Below are 18,398 nucleotides of genomic sequence, written 5' to 3'. Positions count from 1 at the left end.
ACTGCACGTGCAGGCAGTGGAAATTTCATATATTACTGGAATGCACACCCTTTTATTTTAATGATAGTTAAAGGGATAGAAAGGTCCAAATTGAAATGTGTATAGGTGCATTTCTATGTTAAAAATAACCATTTTTTGCAGTTTAAATCCATTATCAAAAATGCTTTTAGTAAAACTTTTTACTGTTTTTCAGTGGCATACACACATGTGCTGTAATAGTCTTCTGCACCAGCATTCAAACACCACACCATTTCAGAGAGTCAATAGCGGCTGCTATAACACAAATTAAGTGTTCACTGACACAATACACACCACTGCCAGTTCTGAGAAGGCATTGCGTTTGAATCCTGATGCTCTAGTAGCAGGTAACATATGTGTATGCCACAGTACTGCAACAGAGGTATTTTTACTGATGGACCTTTCTGTCCCTTTAATGAAAATATATTTGTTGGCTATTTCCAATAGGAAGTATCTTCAGGGCAGCAGAGGAGCACTTGGACAGCTTAAAGGGACACTTAACCCAATTTTTTTCTTTCATGATTCAGATAGAGCATGACATTTTAAGCAACTTTCTAATTTACTCCTATTATCAAATTTTCTTCATTCTCTTGGTATCTTTATTTGAAATGCAAGAATGTAAGTTTAGATGCCGGCCCATTTTTAGTGAACAACCTGGGTTGTCGTAATTCATCCACCAATAAAAAAGTGCTATCCAGAGTTCTGAACAAAAAAAAAAAAGCTTAGATGCCTTCTTTTTCAAATAAAGATACATAGAGATCGAAGAAAAATTGATAATAGGCGTAAATTAGATAGTTGCTTAAAATTGCATGCTCTATCTGAATCACGTAAAAAAAAAATTGGGTTCAATGTCCATTTAAGCTTTGGGTTCCTTTAAGCTTAAATAAAGTTAAAGTAGTAGTAGCATACAAAAAACAATTTTTTTTGTTCTTTTATACATATATATATATATATATATATATATATATATATATATATATATATATATATTTTGAAGGACTGGATAAGAAAAAAATGGTGTTAGTTTTATTCTTAGCCAGTCCTGCTCTTACTAAAAAAAGACTTATTGGCTGACACCAGAATCATTTATCTAACAAGGACATTGCTAAATAGTAGGGATATGCATTTGGGTCATTTGGCATTGGCAACTAACAAATAGGAAAGAAGGTGTCTGCCAGTGGCATTCGTCCTTTTTCAGAGACCGATTTCTTGTAAAAGTGCAACACACTAAAAATCTGTGCAATTCCAGATCTTAAAGTGTTGCACATTCACAAGAATAATTCCGGCTCTGAAAAGAGCTGGATGCCATTGGTGACCGCTATCTTACCCATTTGTTAGCTGCTGAATATTCGGTATATGCCACCGATATTTGGGAACAGTGGCAAACGCGAGGACCAATACTGGACTAGTGACTTCTTTTTGCTTGAAAGAACTTACTTCTAGTAAGTGTAATTTTAATGTGCTTCTTATGCTGTGAATTGCTCTTTGAGGTCTACTAACCGTAAGAACAGCTTTGGCTTATTTAACCTGAACTGCCTAACTTGCTGTCAAAATAACATCATGCTTTATTGTTTGTCACGTTGCTTAAAAAACACGTCAGGCTGTTCTAATTATGCCGTGAGTCTCCTGCTGCTGTGTTGTGTACTAATCTATTGGTTCAAGTAACACTGCAACAATTTTTGGTATATAATTTGGTGGATTTAAATTTTATTGAAGGTTGTTCAATTGTTAACCTATCTTAGTGTAACCGCTGCTTTTTTAACTTGAGTTTATCTCAGGTGTTTTGCTGTTATAAAGGGATATGAACACATTTATTTTGTGATTCTAACAGAGCGTACAATTCTAAAAATGTTTCCAATTTACTTTTATTATCAAATTTGCTTCTTTCCCATGATAGGTGTTGATGAGATACCTAGGTAGGCATTTGGAGCACAACATTGCAGTGCTGCCACTTAGTGCTTTTGCAAATGGATCACATTCTTGCAAAACTGCTGCCATATAGTGCTCCAGACATGTGCACACTACCGAGCTTACGTCCCTGTTTTTTAACAAAAGATATCAAGAGAACGTTGAAAATTTGATAATAGAAATTAGAAAGTTTTCTGGGTTTTTTTTGTGTCCCTTTAATTGTCCCTTTAATGAGTAGCAAAGTTGCAGTTAGCATTAAAGGGACAGTAAACACCTTGAGATTTTTTTATTTAAAATGTTTACTTTTGCATAATGAAAGAACTTTGCAATTTATTTTAATTATTTATTTTTCCCCATTTTCGTGTAATTTAGCTGCAAAAACTTAGCACGTTTTTTTCTATAGCAAGAGAAATGTTACAAGGTATGCACTATTCCTTTAAAAGGCTGTAATGCTGGTACCTTTATCAGGGCTCCCCTCCAGAAGGTATTTTACTGACATGAAAAGTATTTTAATGTTTCAGGTTATTGAAGAAGATGATAAAGAAAATCTAACTTTAAACAAAAAGTAAAATCAGTGCTAGCAGCTTTGGTTTCTGAGTTATGAAGCATCATTATTAACCCCTTGAGTGCTAATGACGGCTTTGAGCTGTCACAGAGTTTCCCACTCTGGTGCTAATGACTGCTCAGAGCCGTCACTAGGACTCTCCCACCTTGAGGGAGATCTGGGGGCTCCCACCTGCTCCTACCCCGGCGATCGTGCCTGCATAGTGACAGGCATCGCCGGAGCTTCACGTTATGCACGGTGACGTCACACGCAATGACGTGATGACGTCACCACGCAACTTTATTTATACTTAGCAATGTTAAGTATAGGCGCAGGGGGCATGCTGCTTAGAAACCTGTATCTCAAGGATCTAAGCAGCTACAGACCCCCAAGACCCACCGTTGGAAAGGTAATCGTCTAACCTTTCTAACATTGTAAGTATTGGGGATCTGAAAAAATTAAAAAAAAATTTTTTTTAACCCCTTAAGGACAAGGCTTTCAATTTTCTTTCCCTTAAGGACCAGGGCTATTTTTACATTTTTGCGGTGTTTGTGTTTAGCTGTAATTTTCCTCTTACTCATTTACTGTACCCACACATATTATATACCGTTTTTCTCGCCATTAAATGGACTTTCTAAAGATACCATTATTTTCATCATATCTTATAATTTCTATCATTTTTTTTTATAAAATATGAGGAAAAAATTGAAAAAAACACACTTTTTCTAACTTTGACCCCCAAAATCTGTTACACATCTACAACCACCAAAAAACACCCATGCTAAATAGTTTCTAAATTTTGTCCTGAGTTTAGAAATACCCAATGTTTACATGTTATTTGCTTTTTTTGCAAGTTATAGGGCAATAAGTACAAGTAGCACTTTTCTATTTCCAAACCACTTTTTTTCAAAATTAGTGCTAGTTACATTGGGACACTGATATCTTTCAGGAATCCCTGAATATCCTTTGACATGTACAGTATATATTTTTTTTTTAGAAGACATCCGAAAGTATTGATCTAGGCCCATTTTGGTATATTTCATGCTACCATTTCACTGCCAAATGAGATCAAATAAAAAAAATTATTCACTTTTTCACAAATTTTTTCACAAACTTTAGGTTTCTCACTGAAATTATTTGCAAACAACTTGTGCAATTATGGCATAAATGGTTGTAAACGCTTCTCTGGGATCCCCTTTGTTCAGAAATAGCAGACTTATATGGCTTTGCCGTTGCTTTTTGGTAATTAGAAGGCCGCTAAATGCCACTGCGCACCACACTTGAATTATGCCCAGCAGTAAAGGGGTTAATTAGAGAGCATGTAGGGAGCTTCTAGGGTTAATTTTAGCTTTAGTGTAGTGTAGTAGACAACCCCAAGTATTGATCTAGGCCCATCTTGGTATAGTTCATGCCACCATTTCACCGCCAAATGCGATTAAATGAAAAAAAAGTTAAATTTTTCACAATTTTAGGTTTCTCACTGAAATTATTTACAAACAGCTTGTGCAATTATGGCACAAATGGTTGTAAATGCTTCTCTGGGATCCCCTTTGTTCAGAAATAGCAGACATATATGGCTTTGGCGTTGCTTTTTGGTAATTAGAAGGCCGCTAAATACCGCTGCGCATCACACGTGAATTATGTCTAGCAGTGAAGGGGTTAATTAGGTAGCTTGTAGGGAGCTTGCAGGGTTAATTTTAGCTTTAATGTAGAGATCAGCCTCCCACCTGACACATCATGCCCCCTGATCCCTCCCAAGCAGCTCTCTTCCCTCCCCCACAATTGTCCCCGCCATCTTAAGTACTAGCAGAAAGTCTGCCAGTACTAAAATAAAAGGTATTTTTAAAAAAATATATATATTTTTTTAAAGCATATTTACATATGCTGATGTGTAGGATCCCCCCTTAGCCCCCAACCTCCCTGATCCCCCCAAACAGCTCTCTATCCCTCCCCCTCTACCTTATTGGTAGCCATCTTGGGTACTGGCAGCTGTCTGCCAGTACCCAGTTTACTAAAAAAAACAGCTTTTTTATATATATTTTTTTTCTTCTGTAGTGTAGCTTCCCCCCAGCCAAAGAGCAACCCCCCACCCCTCCCAGATCCCTTAGATGTATTTTTAACATTATTTATAATTATTTTATCCCACTTATTTTTTTAACATTTCTGTAGTCTAGCCGTTCCCACCCGCTTCCACCCCGTGCACCCGCCCGCGCCTCCGTGCGCGCCCCCGACGGTCACGCCCGCAATCCCGCCACGTCATAGCACACATCGATGGCCGCCCACCCGCCTCCCACTGCAGCTCCCACCCACCAACGATACCGGCCATCGATGTCTGGTGCAGAGAGGGCCACAGAGTGGCTCTCTCTGCATCGGATGGCCAAGGGGTGTTATTGCAGGATGGAGGCATCACTGCAATAACCGGAAAGCGGCTGGAAGCGAGCAGGATCGCTTCCAGCCGCTTTAAACCCCTAATGTCGTACGGGGTACGTCGCTGGTCTTTAAAGACCAGGTTGTGTGCGACGTACCCTGTACGACATGCGTCGTTAAGGGGTTAAAAAAATAAATAAAACCCTTAAAAAAAGCTTAGCACCCAGGTGTGAAAGTGCTTAGCACTCAAAGGGTTAATGCAACTTCATGTTAATATAACATACGTTTATTTCCCGAGAAAGGTGTCAACTCCATACCTATACAAGAACCAGTTTTAGTACAGCAGGGATCAGAAGCTCCTTGGGGGCGGACCATAGTAACCAACTGTAAGTCGTTTATTTTATTTAGTGGCATGCATAAAGAGCACTATAAAATATGTTAGATTTTCAAAGTAGCTCCATTATAACAATAAACATAGATTTAAAAGTTAGTTTTTTAAACTTAAAGGGGCAAAAACAACATGATTTAATATGTTACATGCAAGCAACATTTTAATAATTAATGTTATGTTCTACAAATTGGTTAAACAAATAGTTAAAGCCAGCTTCAGAGCTGCAGTCTACTTGCTGAGCACATTTGTTGTCAATGACAAGAGGCATATGTGTGTAGCCACCAATTGCCAGCTTAATCCCAGTGGTGCATTGCTGCTCCTGAGCCTACCTATGTATGCTTTTCAGATAAGGATACCAAGTGACAAGACAAATTTGATAGTCACTTAGGATTTCATTTCCAATCTGAACGAGGTAAGTTTAACTTTCACTTTCATTTCATTTGAAAATTCTAAAGTTTCTATGAGTAATCGGTTCCTGGTTTATTTATGGTAAAAAACATGAGACAAAGATCTTTCAGAGCTTTATTTTACTTCTGTGTTTGCAGCTCACTCACTTTCTGATATTGTATTTATTAAATCTAAGGTAAAATGAAAATCACATTTTACCTGCATCTAATGCTGAAAAATAAGATTCAGATCAGGAACAAGCCCGGGGTCAGCCCTTATTCTACAGATTGAGACGCCTCTTCCAACAACAACAGGAAAGTTATCAGCAAGTCTGAGCAGCCTCTGTGCACTTCCTGGTGGGCGGGGCTTACAAGAATGAAACTTTGTATCCACTGACGAACCGCACAACTACACAAAGGGAGAGGAACAAGAGGCTTAATAAAGTAAGTGATTAACACTTTATTTTCATTACAGAAGCAGTTTGCAGGGGGAGATTTAATAACTGGTCCCACGTTGCCTTAACCCTTGCTGCACCAGTCAGTGTTTCGTTATCATGTATTGCTGTGTAGTGTGTACAATAACTTTTCTTCATTATGTGATGCAAATATTATTTATTTTAATGCTTTTTAAATTATATATTTTTCTGTAAATATGGTTGTTTAGTTCATAATACAAGCTTCAGAGAATGATATTATCACTTTAATATAATATTAATATTTGTGTTACCATTTAGTCATATAAAGTGGGTTGTATGCTTAAGAAATTAATATGTATCACTAATTTTGGTCAGATTTCCTGTGTTTAGGTCATAGGTAAACAAAAGACACACAATCAGATACAGAGCTGTCAAGTGACACTATAGGACAGAGTGACATACTGCTTGAGTTACCCTATCAGTCAGTAAAATCACATTACAACATTAAAGGGATAGAAAGGTCAAAATTAAAATATGCATGGAAGCATTTTAATTTTAAATAGAAGCATTTCCCTAATATACTAACATTAGCAAAAATAACCTTGTAAAAGGTATAACTGGTTTTCTAGTGGCATATGCACATATGCTGTGAATGCCCCATACAGCAGTATTCAAACACTACACCTTCTCAGAGAGTCTATAGTGGCTTATATGACAACACTGCCAGCTTCCTGAGCTTGAATACCGGTGCACAAGCCCTCACAGCATACGTGTGTATGCCATGGAAAATCAGTAATATATTTTACTAGAAGGGTTTTGCTAATGGAAGTATTTAGCTAAAATACTTCTATGTAAAATTGAAAGTCACCTGTGCACATTATAATTTTGACCTGTCTATCCCATTAATGAAGTCATTATACAATAATGTACATATTTTATGTATTTAACATTTTTGGTTTATTACCTACATATACAATATACTATTCTCTAATTATCTATATTACATATGTTACAATGTATGTATACACATTTATGTCATTCCATCTTATAATCATCATTGTACTAGCTTTTGCACCTTATACTATTTTTTTGTAATGTCTGGGTTAGATGTTTTAATTACATTTCGTTGCCCTTGTTTTTATACTTGTGCAATGACAATAAAAGTAATCTAATCTAATATAACAATTTCATAGGTCTCTATTGAGAGAATTACTGCTACCTAGTATTAGAAAATAAAATGTGAATATGCACAATAGATTTCATATATGAAAAGTACAATAAATCAGTTATTTAAAATCTAATCACACCTCATTTACATTATATTTTAATTTTCTTAGTGAGAATTTGTTATTTTTTTTTTTAATTATTAAAAGTAGGAATGCTGTTTTATAACCGAAAATATCATTGTTAATACAAAGGTGTATTTCCTCATTCTATCTGTCTGTCTGTCTATCTATCTATCTATTTGTCTATCGCTCTGAAAAAAATTAAGTGACCACTGCAAAATTTTACTATTTATGTAATCAAAAACCAATATATAAACTTGTCTGAATCACAATCAACATAAAAATAACAAAACCAGTATGATAGTGCACAAAAGGATATACTGTGAGAAACAAAAAGTCCCCAAATTATTGCTTTATGCGCATATTACAAAAAAAACACGTAAAGAACATTGGAATATGAAATATTTATATTTTCATTTTGGGTTTGCGCTAATGAGATTATGTCATGGTGTTTGTGCAAGAGAGTGTTTTTTTTTCCCCACTTTTTCTTTCTCCATTAAAGTGAATGTCAATTTTAATGCTAAAGTGCCCGGTTTTAAAAAATTCGATTAAAAACAGGGGCACTTTAATTCATAAAAATTTACATTTCACTCCTGTTGTGAAAAAACACTTACCTTTTAATCTTGACAGCAGCTTCAGCTTCCTCCGGTCGTTGCAAGTAATTTCTGACGTCAGAAGTGATGGATAGGTCATCCTCCAATCACGGCTTCCCCCCGGGGGAATCAGTGTCTGAATCAATGCCGTGATTGGAGGAAGCTGGATTCCTCATTTTAGACCCAGGAAGAGGCTTTGCGACGGGTGGAGGAAGCTGGAGCGGCTGTCAAGTTTAAAAGGTACGTTTTTTTTCACAACATGAGTGAAATGTAAATTTTGATTAATTAAAGTGCCCCTGTTTTTAATAAAATTTTTAAAAAAACGGCCACTTTAGCATAAAAATTGACATTCATTTTAACTTCTATGGGAGAATACGTGAGTATGCACGCTATATTGTAAGTTCAGATTTTTGCGCTAGTCGGATTACTGCATTTTGTTTCGTTTTAACTTGCATTATGAGCGCAACCCGACTAGCGCAAAAAGCTTAACTCTAGTGGAGTTTTTGTGATCACAAAAAAAAAAAACGCCACTAGTAATCTAGCCCTAAATCTGACCAACAAAGACCTCATGTCTGCTGGCAGATTCTTACTGTGTGGAGAGAATACTGGGATAATTCTCTCCGTGGAAAATTAGAACAGTTGACATGTACAAAGTATGTGACAATTGTTTGTTAGCTGTATGTTTACTAAAATTTTGTTTGTAGTCTTCAGTTTTTATCCGTTTTCCTCCTTTAAAAGGGGCACAGATTTTTCATAACATTCATATGGAATTAACTACATTATTTTTGCATTTATTTTTTAATAATAAATCTCACTAATGGTCATATATTGGTCATATAGATATCAGTTGGTTCAGCACCTACATTTAGCCACCAATCAGCAAGCGCTACCCAGGTGCTGAACCAAAAATGGGCCGGCTCCTAAGCTTGCATTCCAAATAAAGATATAAAAAAACCGAAGACAAATTGATAATAGGAGTAAATTAGAACGTTACTTAAAATTGCATGTCCTATCTGAATCAAAAAAGAAAAAAAATGGTTTTAAATTCTCTTTAATCATCAAAGCAACATATATTTGTTCTAAATCAACATATAATTGTGCTTATATATATATCTGAGCAGGCGGACAGAGATCGCCACAATTCAACCTGATTGAGTACGATCGGGTTGATTGACATTCCCTGCTGGTGGCTGATTGGCTGCGAATCTGCAGGGGGCGGCGTTGCACCAGCAGCTCACAAGAGCAAGAGCTGCTCAGCGAGGTCTGACGGACCTGATCAGCACTATCGGATCAGGTCCGACAGACCTTTGATAAATAGGCCTCTAAGCATACACATGCTCCCATGTGCACACACAAAAAATACGCACACACACTTACATAAACTCACAGTAGCATACACACATATGCTAAATATACCCCCATCACACACATATACAGATATATAATAAGCTTGTTGTCTCCCAAAATAGAAGGGGAACCAAAGATGGATTAATCCTCATACTGATATTTACCTTATCACAAGAGCGAGCACTCAGTGTTTTTTATTTTCTTCAAACAATACTGAGCGCATACAGAGAGAGGCTTAGGAGCATGCATGTGTCTTGAGCACTATTTTGTTTAAATAATTAAAATGAAACAAAATACACCTCTATTTTAGACTCCAGCAGACTTTCAATGGTTCAGGTCTACTCAGGTACCTCCCTAGTTGATACACAAGTATCTGTTTATTGCACCTAAAATACGTTCCTGTCTTACTGTCCCAAAAGAGACATTGGTAGACGTGTACAAAAGCTGGTCTCCCTACATACGTTGTGTGTCAAGTATAGTAACATTATAAGAGGAGTTTTCTAGACTTATTTTACTTTGTTTTCTGTGATTCTTAGATGGCTGATCAACAAGATGCACTGGTGCCAGAATCCAATAGAACAGATGACCATTCTGCTAAGGAGTTGCTTGAAGATAAGGTAGATGCAAAGTCTGACAGAAGTCAAAGAAGTTCATTCTTCTTCAGGTAAATAGCAACTGGAAAAAAAGAAAATACTTTAACAGATGGTTCTGAATTAATGCAGGTTTCCATAAGATTTTAAAGTTTCTCTTTGGGAATTTGTGCCCTTGTAGCCAAAACAGCCCTTGTGAGGTCAAGAACTGATGTTGGACAGGAAGATCTGGCTTGCAGTAGGCATTCCAAATTATCCCAAATATTATACCAGGAAATGCCCACAAGTTACAGGTGGACCTCCATAATGTCCCCACACACATTCAGTTTCAAGAGAAGTCACTTTTTTTTTTTTTTCTTTTTTTTATAGCCACAGTTGTTTAAAGTGAAGGTAAACTTTGATGAATGAAAGCCCGTTTTTTAAAAATACTATTAAAAACAGGGGGACTTTTATTCACCAAAGTTTGGAAGGCAGCCGTTTTGATTAAAAACTTACCTTTGTTTTTTTCACAGCCAGAGCAGCTTCCCCCACAAGGAGATCCTCTCTTCACACGCCATCATCAATGACTAATCTGGCTTCCTCCAATCACGGCATGGCCTCAGGCAATGACTACCCTGGGGCGAAAGCCATGATTGGAGGAAGCTGGATTAGATCTCTGTGTGGGGGAAGCTGCTCTGGCTGTGCAAAGAAGAAAGGTAAGTTTATAATCAAAACGGCTGCTTTGTTAAATTTGATGAATGAAAGTGCCCCTGTTTTTAATAGTATTTTTAAAAAACGGGCTTTCATTCATCAAAGTTTACCTTCACTCTAATAAAAAATGGTGACACTGAGGGGACAACATAGTTGCCAAGTGTTCTTGCCTTCTTGGATACAAAGTAAACCCTGTTGGGCATAACCAATTACATACAGAAAGAGAAGCAATCTGCCAGTAATGGACAACAGCTCAGTGGCTTGTTCTAAGGACGGTTACCGCCTGGGAGTAGCTTCTTTTAACCTAATTGTGCTTTTCACAGAGGAGAACTTTCCTGAAGTTTATAATCAATAAGATCTACACACAAAATAGGCTGTGAGTCCTTAATAATAAGTCAAAACTAATGACATTCTCTATTTTGTCTTATATGTCAGTTTGATCTGTTTTACATGTTCTGTTCTTCCTACAATATTGTAACAAGACATTTCTGCATATTGCTAATTATTTCTTATATTTTAAGCCAAGTTAAATCATAATTTCTCGGTAAAGGTCTGACAATTCTTGACTGAGCATGTTTCTGATATATTTCATCATCTGAGAAATGTCTTCTGTGTATAAATTACCCTTTCAGATTTGTCCTCATTAAATGTTTCAGACGGCATGAGTTTGAATTTAAAATGATATAACCAAATGTATAGTTGCCATATAACTCAACTTCTAATTGAATTATTGTAGTATTAATTCTATGTGAAATATCCAGTTAATTGTCATATTCTGCTGTAAAAGATATTCAAATAATTGTTATTAATATATTGCAAAATTGATTTATATATCGAGCTTCCCTACCGCATATTAGTATGAAGTACTCTATTTAAAGACCATAAAATGCTATATACTGGTGAAAGGGATCAGATTTAAATTTCCAAAGGAACTGCTCCCACCAGCCTAAATATAGGTGGGCATTTTAGTGCACACACGTTGTACCCATAGATGTTTCTAAAGATAGTATCTATATACAAACACGAGAACTTAGGACAAATTCAGCAGCCGTCATTGGTTGATATATAAAATAATTATTTTAAAAACAAAGAAAAAAACAAACAAACTGAATTGCTTGTTAAAAAAATAAATTTCTTTGATGATTCAGAAAGAATATGTGATTTTGAACAACTTTCCAATGTACTTTTGTTATCTAATTTGTTTTGTTCTCTTGGTATCATTTATTGAAATGGATACCTAGGTAGGCTTAAAAGCTGCTGATTGGTTACCAAACAATTTGCTCATTTTTGTCTAAAAAAAAAAAAACACTAGATGAAATCCAAGAGGTTGGTTTAATGGGCACTATTGCATTTCATGATATATGGAAGATGGGAGTATTAGGATTAGTTGGTAATAAAAATGTACTGTATGTTATGATCATAAAACCACCAAGTACCCATTTTACCACATTGTTAAAGAGCCAGTAAAAAAATGAAATTCTAATACAAAATGTTTGATTATGTGTAGTAAAAAAAAAAAAACAACAACAAAAAAACTTCAATATATTTTTAATATTTATCTTGCTCCATTTTTCCTGTAATTTTTAAAGGGACAGTAAAGTCAAAATTACACATAATTCGGATAGAACACGCAAATTTAAAAAACTTTCAAATGTAATTCTATATCATTTGCTTCATTCTCTTGATATCCTTCATTGAAAAGCTTACAGCAGTAGGCTCAGGAGCAGAAATGCACCACTGGGAGTTAGTTGGTGATTTGTTGCTTCACATATAAGCCTCTTGTTATTGGCTCAGCAGATAAGCTCAGCTGTCAGTAGTGCATTGCTGCTTCTTTAACAAAGGATACCAAGACAATGAAGTTAATATATTAGAAGCACATTGAAAACATGTTTAAAATAATTTGCTTTATCTGAATTATGGAATCACTTTAGTTGGTTATGTGATTAAGAAGTAGAATATTCTGGCTGAGACAAATCATAGTGACTATGGTCATATTCCTGATCACTAAAAAGAACTTTATGTTTTTACATAGGGGCTTAGAACATGGTTTTTTATATTGCACAGTAATACTTATCTGCAAAACCACAACTGCCCTATACACTGCCTATTTGCTCTGTCAGTGTAATACCCTTTAAGTTTCTTTAAAGGGACACTGAACCCAATTTTTTTCTTTTGTGATTCAGATAGAGCATGCAATTTTAAGCAACTTTCTTATTTACTCCTATTATCAATTTATCTTCGTTCTCTATGTATCTTTATTTGAAAAAGAAGACATCTAAGCTTTTTTGGTTCAGAACTCTGGACAGCACTTTTTTTTATTGGTGGATGAATTTATCCACCAATCAGCAAGAACAACCGAGGTTGTTCACCAAAAATGGGCCGGCATCTAAACTTGCATTTCAAATAAAGATACCAAGAGAATGAAGAAAATTTGATAATAGGAGTAAATTAGAAAGTTGCTTATAATGTCATGCTCTATCTGAATTTGCGTTCAGTGTCCCTTTAACTCCTTATAAAACGTAAGAAGCTCGTCCATAAACGTTGTGCTGTCTGTTTGGCCATCAATAAATATTCCAAAATAACTGGCCTATTGATTCAGCAATACATCGGCTGAATGTAGGGTTGTCCCCTTTTTGTTCAGGTCAAACACTCTTGCTCTGAGCACGGCGCAGCAAATATGAAACACGTTTTTGTTAAGTATAAACATATCTATCTATAATCACACCTTATTCAATCTTTATTTCTTGTTACATGTAAATTACAGCACGGTGTGGGAGAGAGAGAGATTCTGTAAGGCTGGACAGGCTGGTCTGCTAGAAGCCCTGGCCAAATCTCAGTAGTGACACCTGTAGTTACTCCTCTGTATCACACTCCCCAGTTTAAAATATCACTAACAGAAATATTTATATATTATAAGGTATCACAAATAATACTCACATTTGCAATCATACCACTACTCATCTGTTCACCTCTTGCCAAGATAACATTTACATCCCATGGTACATACAGAAACAAGAAGATTTTTTTTTTTATAATAATGTATCTTTCAGAATAAATTAAAAAATCTCGCTTACATGTCTGGTTCTGAGTAAAACAGAATGAGAAGCAGTCTGCCAGGAACGAACAGCAGCATCAATAGCTTGTTCTATGGCCCGGTTGCCACCTGGTAGTAGCTTCTTTCTGCCCAATTGTGCTTTTCACAGAGGAAAACTTTCCTGTAGTATATCAGTCTGATCCCGCCGACATGGTCAGTCCAGCCCGAAATACAAGGCAATTCTCCTCTGAACAAGGAACATGACAACCCCAGACGATCGTTTCGGCCTCCTTTGGGCCTCGTCAGTGAGGTGCATCCATATCCCTCTAAGCACATTGGGCAAGGAGTCCACGTCTGGTTTCCCCCATCACCCTTAGGGAGACTATCCCCAGGGTCATATTTACATATGCAAAACAGAATGAGAAGCAGTCTGCCAGGAACGAACAGCAGCATCAATAGCTTGTTCTATGGCCCGGTTGCCACCTGGTAGTAGCTTCTTTCTGCCCAATTGTGCTTTTCACAGAGCAAAACTTTCCTGTAGTATATCAGTCTGATCCCGCCGACATGGTCAGTCCAGCCCCGAAATACCAGGCAATTCTCCTCTGAACAAGGAACATGACAACCCCAGACGATCGTTTCGGCCTCCTTTGGGCCTCGTCAGTGAGGTGCAGCCATATCCCTCTAAGCACATTGGGCAAGGAGTCCACGTCTGGTTTCCCCCATCACCCTTAGGGAGACTATCCCCAGGGTCATATTTACATATGCAAAACAGAATGAGAAGCAGTCTGCCAGGAACGAACAGCAGCATCAATAGCTTGTTCTATGGCCCGGTTGCCACCTGGTAGTAGCTTCTTTCTGCCCAATTGTGCTTTTCACAGAGGAAAACTTTCCTGTAGTATATCAGTCTGATCCCGCCGACATGGTCAGTCCAGCCCCGAAATACCAGGCAATTCTCCTCTGAACAAGGAACATGACAACCCCAGACGATCGTTTCGGCCTCCTTTGTGCCACGTCAGTGAGGTGCAGCCATATCCCTCTAAGCACATTGGGCAAGGAGTCCACGTCTGGTTTCCCCCATCACCCTTAGGGAGACTATCCCCAGGGTCATATTTACATATGCAAAACAGAATGAGATGCAGTCTGCCAGGAACGAACAGCAGCATCAATAGCTTGTTCTATGGCCCGGTTGCCACCTGGTAGTAGCTTCTTTCTGCCCAATTGTGCTTTTCACAGAGGAAAACTTTCCTGTAGTATATCAGTCTGATCCCGCCGACATGGTCAGTCCAGCCCCGAAATACCAGGCAATTCTCCTCTGAACAAGGAACATGACAACCCCAGACGATCGTTTCGGCCTCCTTTGGGCCTCGTCAGTGAGGTGCAGCCATATCCCTCTAAGCACATTGGGCAAGGAGTCCACGTCTGGTTTCCCCCATCACCCTTAGGGAGACTATCCCCAGGGTCATATTTACATATGCAGAACAGAATGAGAAGCAGTCTGCCAGGAACGAACAGCAGCATCAATAGCTTGTTCTATGGCCCGGTTGCCACCTGGTAGTAGCTTCTTTCTGCCCAATTGTGCTTTTCACAGAGGAAAACTTTCCTGTAGTATATCAGTTTGATCCCGCCGACATGGTCAGTCCAGCCCCGAAATACCAGGCAATTCTCCTCTGAACAAGGAACATGACAACCCCAGACGATCGTTTTGGCCTCCTTTGGGCCTCGTCAGTGAGGTGCAGCCATATCCCTCTAAGCACATTGGGCAAGGAGTCCACGTCTGGTTTCCCCCATCACCCTTAGGGAGACTATCCCCAGGGTCATATTTATATATGCAAAACAGAATGAGAAGCAGTCTGCCAGGAACGAACAGCAGCATCAATAGCTTGTTCTATGGCCCGGTTGCCACCTGGTAGTAGCTTCTTTCTGCCCAATTGTGCTTTTCACAGAGGAAAACTTTCCTGTAGTATATCAGTCTGATCCCGCCGACATGGTCAGTCCACCCCCCGAAATACCAGGCAATTCTCCTCTGAACAAGGAACATGACAACCCCAGACAATCGTTTCGGCCTCCTTTGGGCCTCGTCAGTTTTCCTCTGTGAAAAGCACAATTGGGCAGAAAGAAGCTACTACCAGGTGGCAACCGGGCCATAGAACAAGCTATTGATGCTGCTGTTCGTTCCTGGCAGACTGCTTCTCATTCTGGTTTGCATATGTAGATATGACCCTGGGGATAGTCTCCCTAAGGGTGATGGGGGAAACCAGACGTGGACTCCTTGCCCAATGTGCTTAGAGGGATATGGCTGCACCTCACTGACGACTGATATACTACAAGAAAGTTTTCCTCTGTGAAAAGCAAAAGAATTATTCACTGATAATCATAAGATCTTATCTAAAACATACTTTAAAAGTGTAGATGCTAACAGCTACATTCATCACACCAGTTGCCACCACCCAAGGTGGATAGAAAATATCCCAAAGGGTCAGTTTCTACGTGTTAAGAAAAATTGTTCTAACATGTTAGATTTTGATAACCAGTCTGAAAAACTCACCCAAAAATTTATAGAAAGAGGCTATGAAAAGAGTAAGATTGAAAAAATACGAAGAGAGGTTAGAGATGTTAATAGGCAAGAATTAGTTCATAGAAGTACAATTTCTCAGAATAGGAAATTACAAAAAAATGAGGACAAATCTTTTATTCCATTCATCAATAGTTATTGCAGTAATAAACATTTAGTTGAAAAGATCTTGAATCAACATTGGAGTATTCTTAAGAACGATGAACATCTTAGCACTATACTACCTGCTAAACCTCAAATAGTATATAAAAGGGCACAGAATTTAAAAACTATTTTAGCCCCTACTGAAAATAAAAAAAGAACTAAAGGTAACAAAGGTCAGCAGCAGATTGATCTAACAGGTAAAAAATTAAACGTTTTTTTTTCCTTGCTTAACATGCAAATCATGTAAACACTCCAGAAAAGAAAAGGAGTTTACTTCTAATGTCACTAAAAAGTCCTATAAAATCAAAGACACCATTAGATGCTCCGACAGATATGTAATCTATTTAATACAATGCCGCTGTGGCAAACAGTATATAGGTGAGTCTGAAAGACCGCTACGTGACCGTATACGTGAACACATATGGTCAATTGAGAAGTATGACTCAGACAGAAATAAAGATCACCCTGTGCCAAAACACTTTGCAGCTTGCAATAATGGTAATCTTGCATACTTTTCCTATATGGGAATTGAAAAAATAAAGCACAATTGGAGAGGTAGTAACATTCAGTCTGAACTTATTAAAAAAGAAACCAAATGGATTTTTGATTTAAAAACTTTAAACCCTAATGGTTTAAATATTGATTTTGATATAGGCTGCTACCTTAGAGACTAATCCATGTTTGTTTCACTGTTAATCCCCCTTTTTCTTCATCCCCCATAGGCCATTTTCACACATTAACTGTTTAAGGCATTTTGTTCCTCTATCCCCCATGAGCTGTCTTCACATATTAATTATTCAAGATATTTCGTTTTTTAGATTTTTAAATTTCTTATTAGATTTTTTATAATGATTTTTTATTAATGCTTTTTATCTAAATAATAAGTTTTGTATATCATTCAAGTAAGCAAAGAGTTCTAAGGCTAATTAATGTTCTCTGCTACAAGTCGGTATTTTTGCACAAAGAAGGAAAATGTATTCCTTTTTCTTCTAATTCTTTTTTGGCCTCAGAAAGGAAGGTTGAAATAACCATATAGATTATTTATTATATATTTAGTCATTATTTTTATAACCTTGCTTATTAGGATAGCAATTACTGAAAATATGACATAAAGTAACAAACTAATTGTGTTATTTGTAGCAAAATTGCTGCTATTATTTTACCTTGCATCTGTACTGGCACGCCTATTAGTAACTGTTAACCAATGAGTATCAGCCTATACAGGTTTAAAAGTCTCTGCCAGACACTCTTCCGGAGCTTGACAAAGGCCCTGATTGGGCTGAAACGCGTTGCTCCTCCCACTACACGCCAATTGACGCTGCACTACGTTCACAGACCGGCATCTGTGTTTGTTCCAAACTTGAGCGGGACCGCAAAAAGGAAAATCTTCACCGCTTTCAAAACTTATCTGGCTCTGCTGCAGCCCACCCAAAGGATTTCATCGCCACTGCAGAAACCAAGACATGGTGTAAGTAAAAGTGAACACCTTAATTTTAGTTTTCTGCCTCTGTTTCATCTGGATCAATTTCTCGTTCCAGCACCACTCTGCCGAATCTAACTTCAGCTGTGGATGTCGACTATCTTCGTTGTGATTTTCACCGGCTGGATTTACCACAGGGCTCAATTTGTCCTTTTTTTTTTTTTCCTACTAAACTAATTTGTTTTGTTATTCATTTATTTATTTGATGCTACACTTATTTAGTTTGTTTTTTGTTTATTTAGATAGGGGTTTTTACTTTTGTGTATTCAATTTTGTGTATTCAATTTTCAATTTTTAGTTTTCACTCACTTTAGTCATTTGTACTGTAATTTTTTGTGCAAATATATATTGCAAATATTTGTTACATTTTTTAATCCATTTCCCTGCTGATCAGCTTTTAAACATTGTATCAAATAAATATATTTTTTTATATTGTTATCCAATCTGAGGCCAAGTTTTTACTTTGTGCACCTTGACTTATAACAGAGCATATTTCTTTATTATTAGTTTTAGCCGCAATCTGCAGCGCCAAGGTATTTAAAAGCCCCTTTTCTCTCTTTTGAGGAAGAGGCTGTTTAAATTATTTTTTCTGGTAGTTATTTGGAGATAAGGGTTTCTCCTGTTTTCCTTGG

At 37.2% G+C, this 18,398-nt stretch overlaps 1 protein-coding gene across 1 annotated transcript in view; it reads left to right on the top strand.

Moving 5' to 3' along the window:
* Positions 1-5,586: 5,586 nt before the first annotated feature.
* CASP7 (caspase 7) overlaps positions 5,587-18,398 on the top strand; it is a 147,008-nt gene continuing 134,196 nt past the window's right edge. The window contains exons 1-3 of the mRNA XM_053692700.1: positions 5,587-5,640; positions 5,812-6,058; positions 9,793-9,920. Of these exons, the coding sequence (XP_053548675.1) occupies positions 9,793-9,920 (128 nt within the window). The 5' untranslated portion in view covers positions 5,587-5,640; positions 5,812-6,058. The remainder of the gene's footprint in view (positions 5,641-5,811; positions 6,059-9,792; positions 9,921-18,398) is intronic.

The sequence above is a fragment of the Bombina bombina genome, chromosome 9, assembly GCF_027579735.1.
Source record: "Bombina bombina isolate aBomBom1 chromosome 9, aBomBom1.pri, whole genome shotgun sequence".
Classification (NCBI taxonomy): domain Eukaryota; kingdom Metazoa; phylum Chordata; class Amphibia; order Anura; family Bombinatoridae; genus Bombina; species Bombina bombina.
The sequence above is the reverse complement of the archived record's forward strand: the minus strand, read 5'-3'. Positions and strand labels throughout refer to the sequence as shown.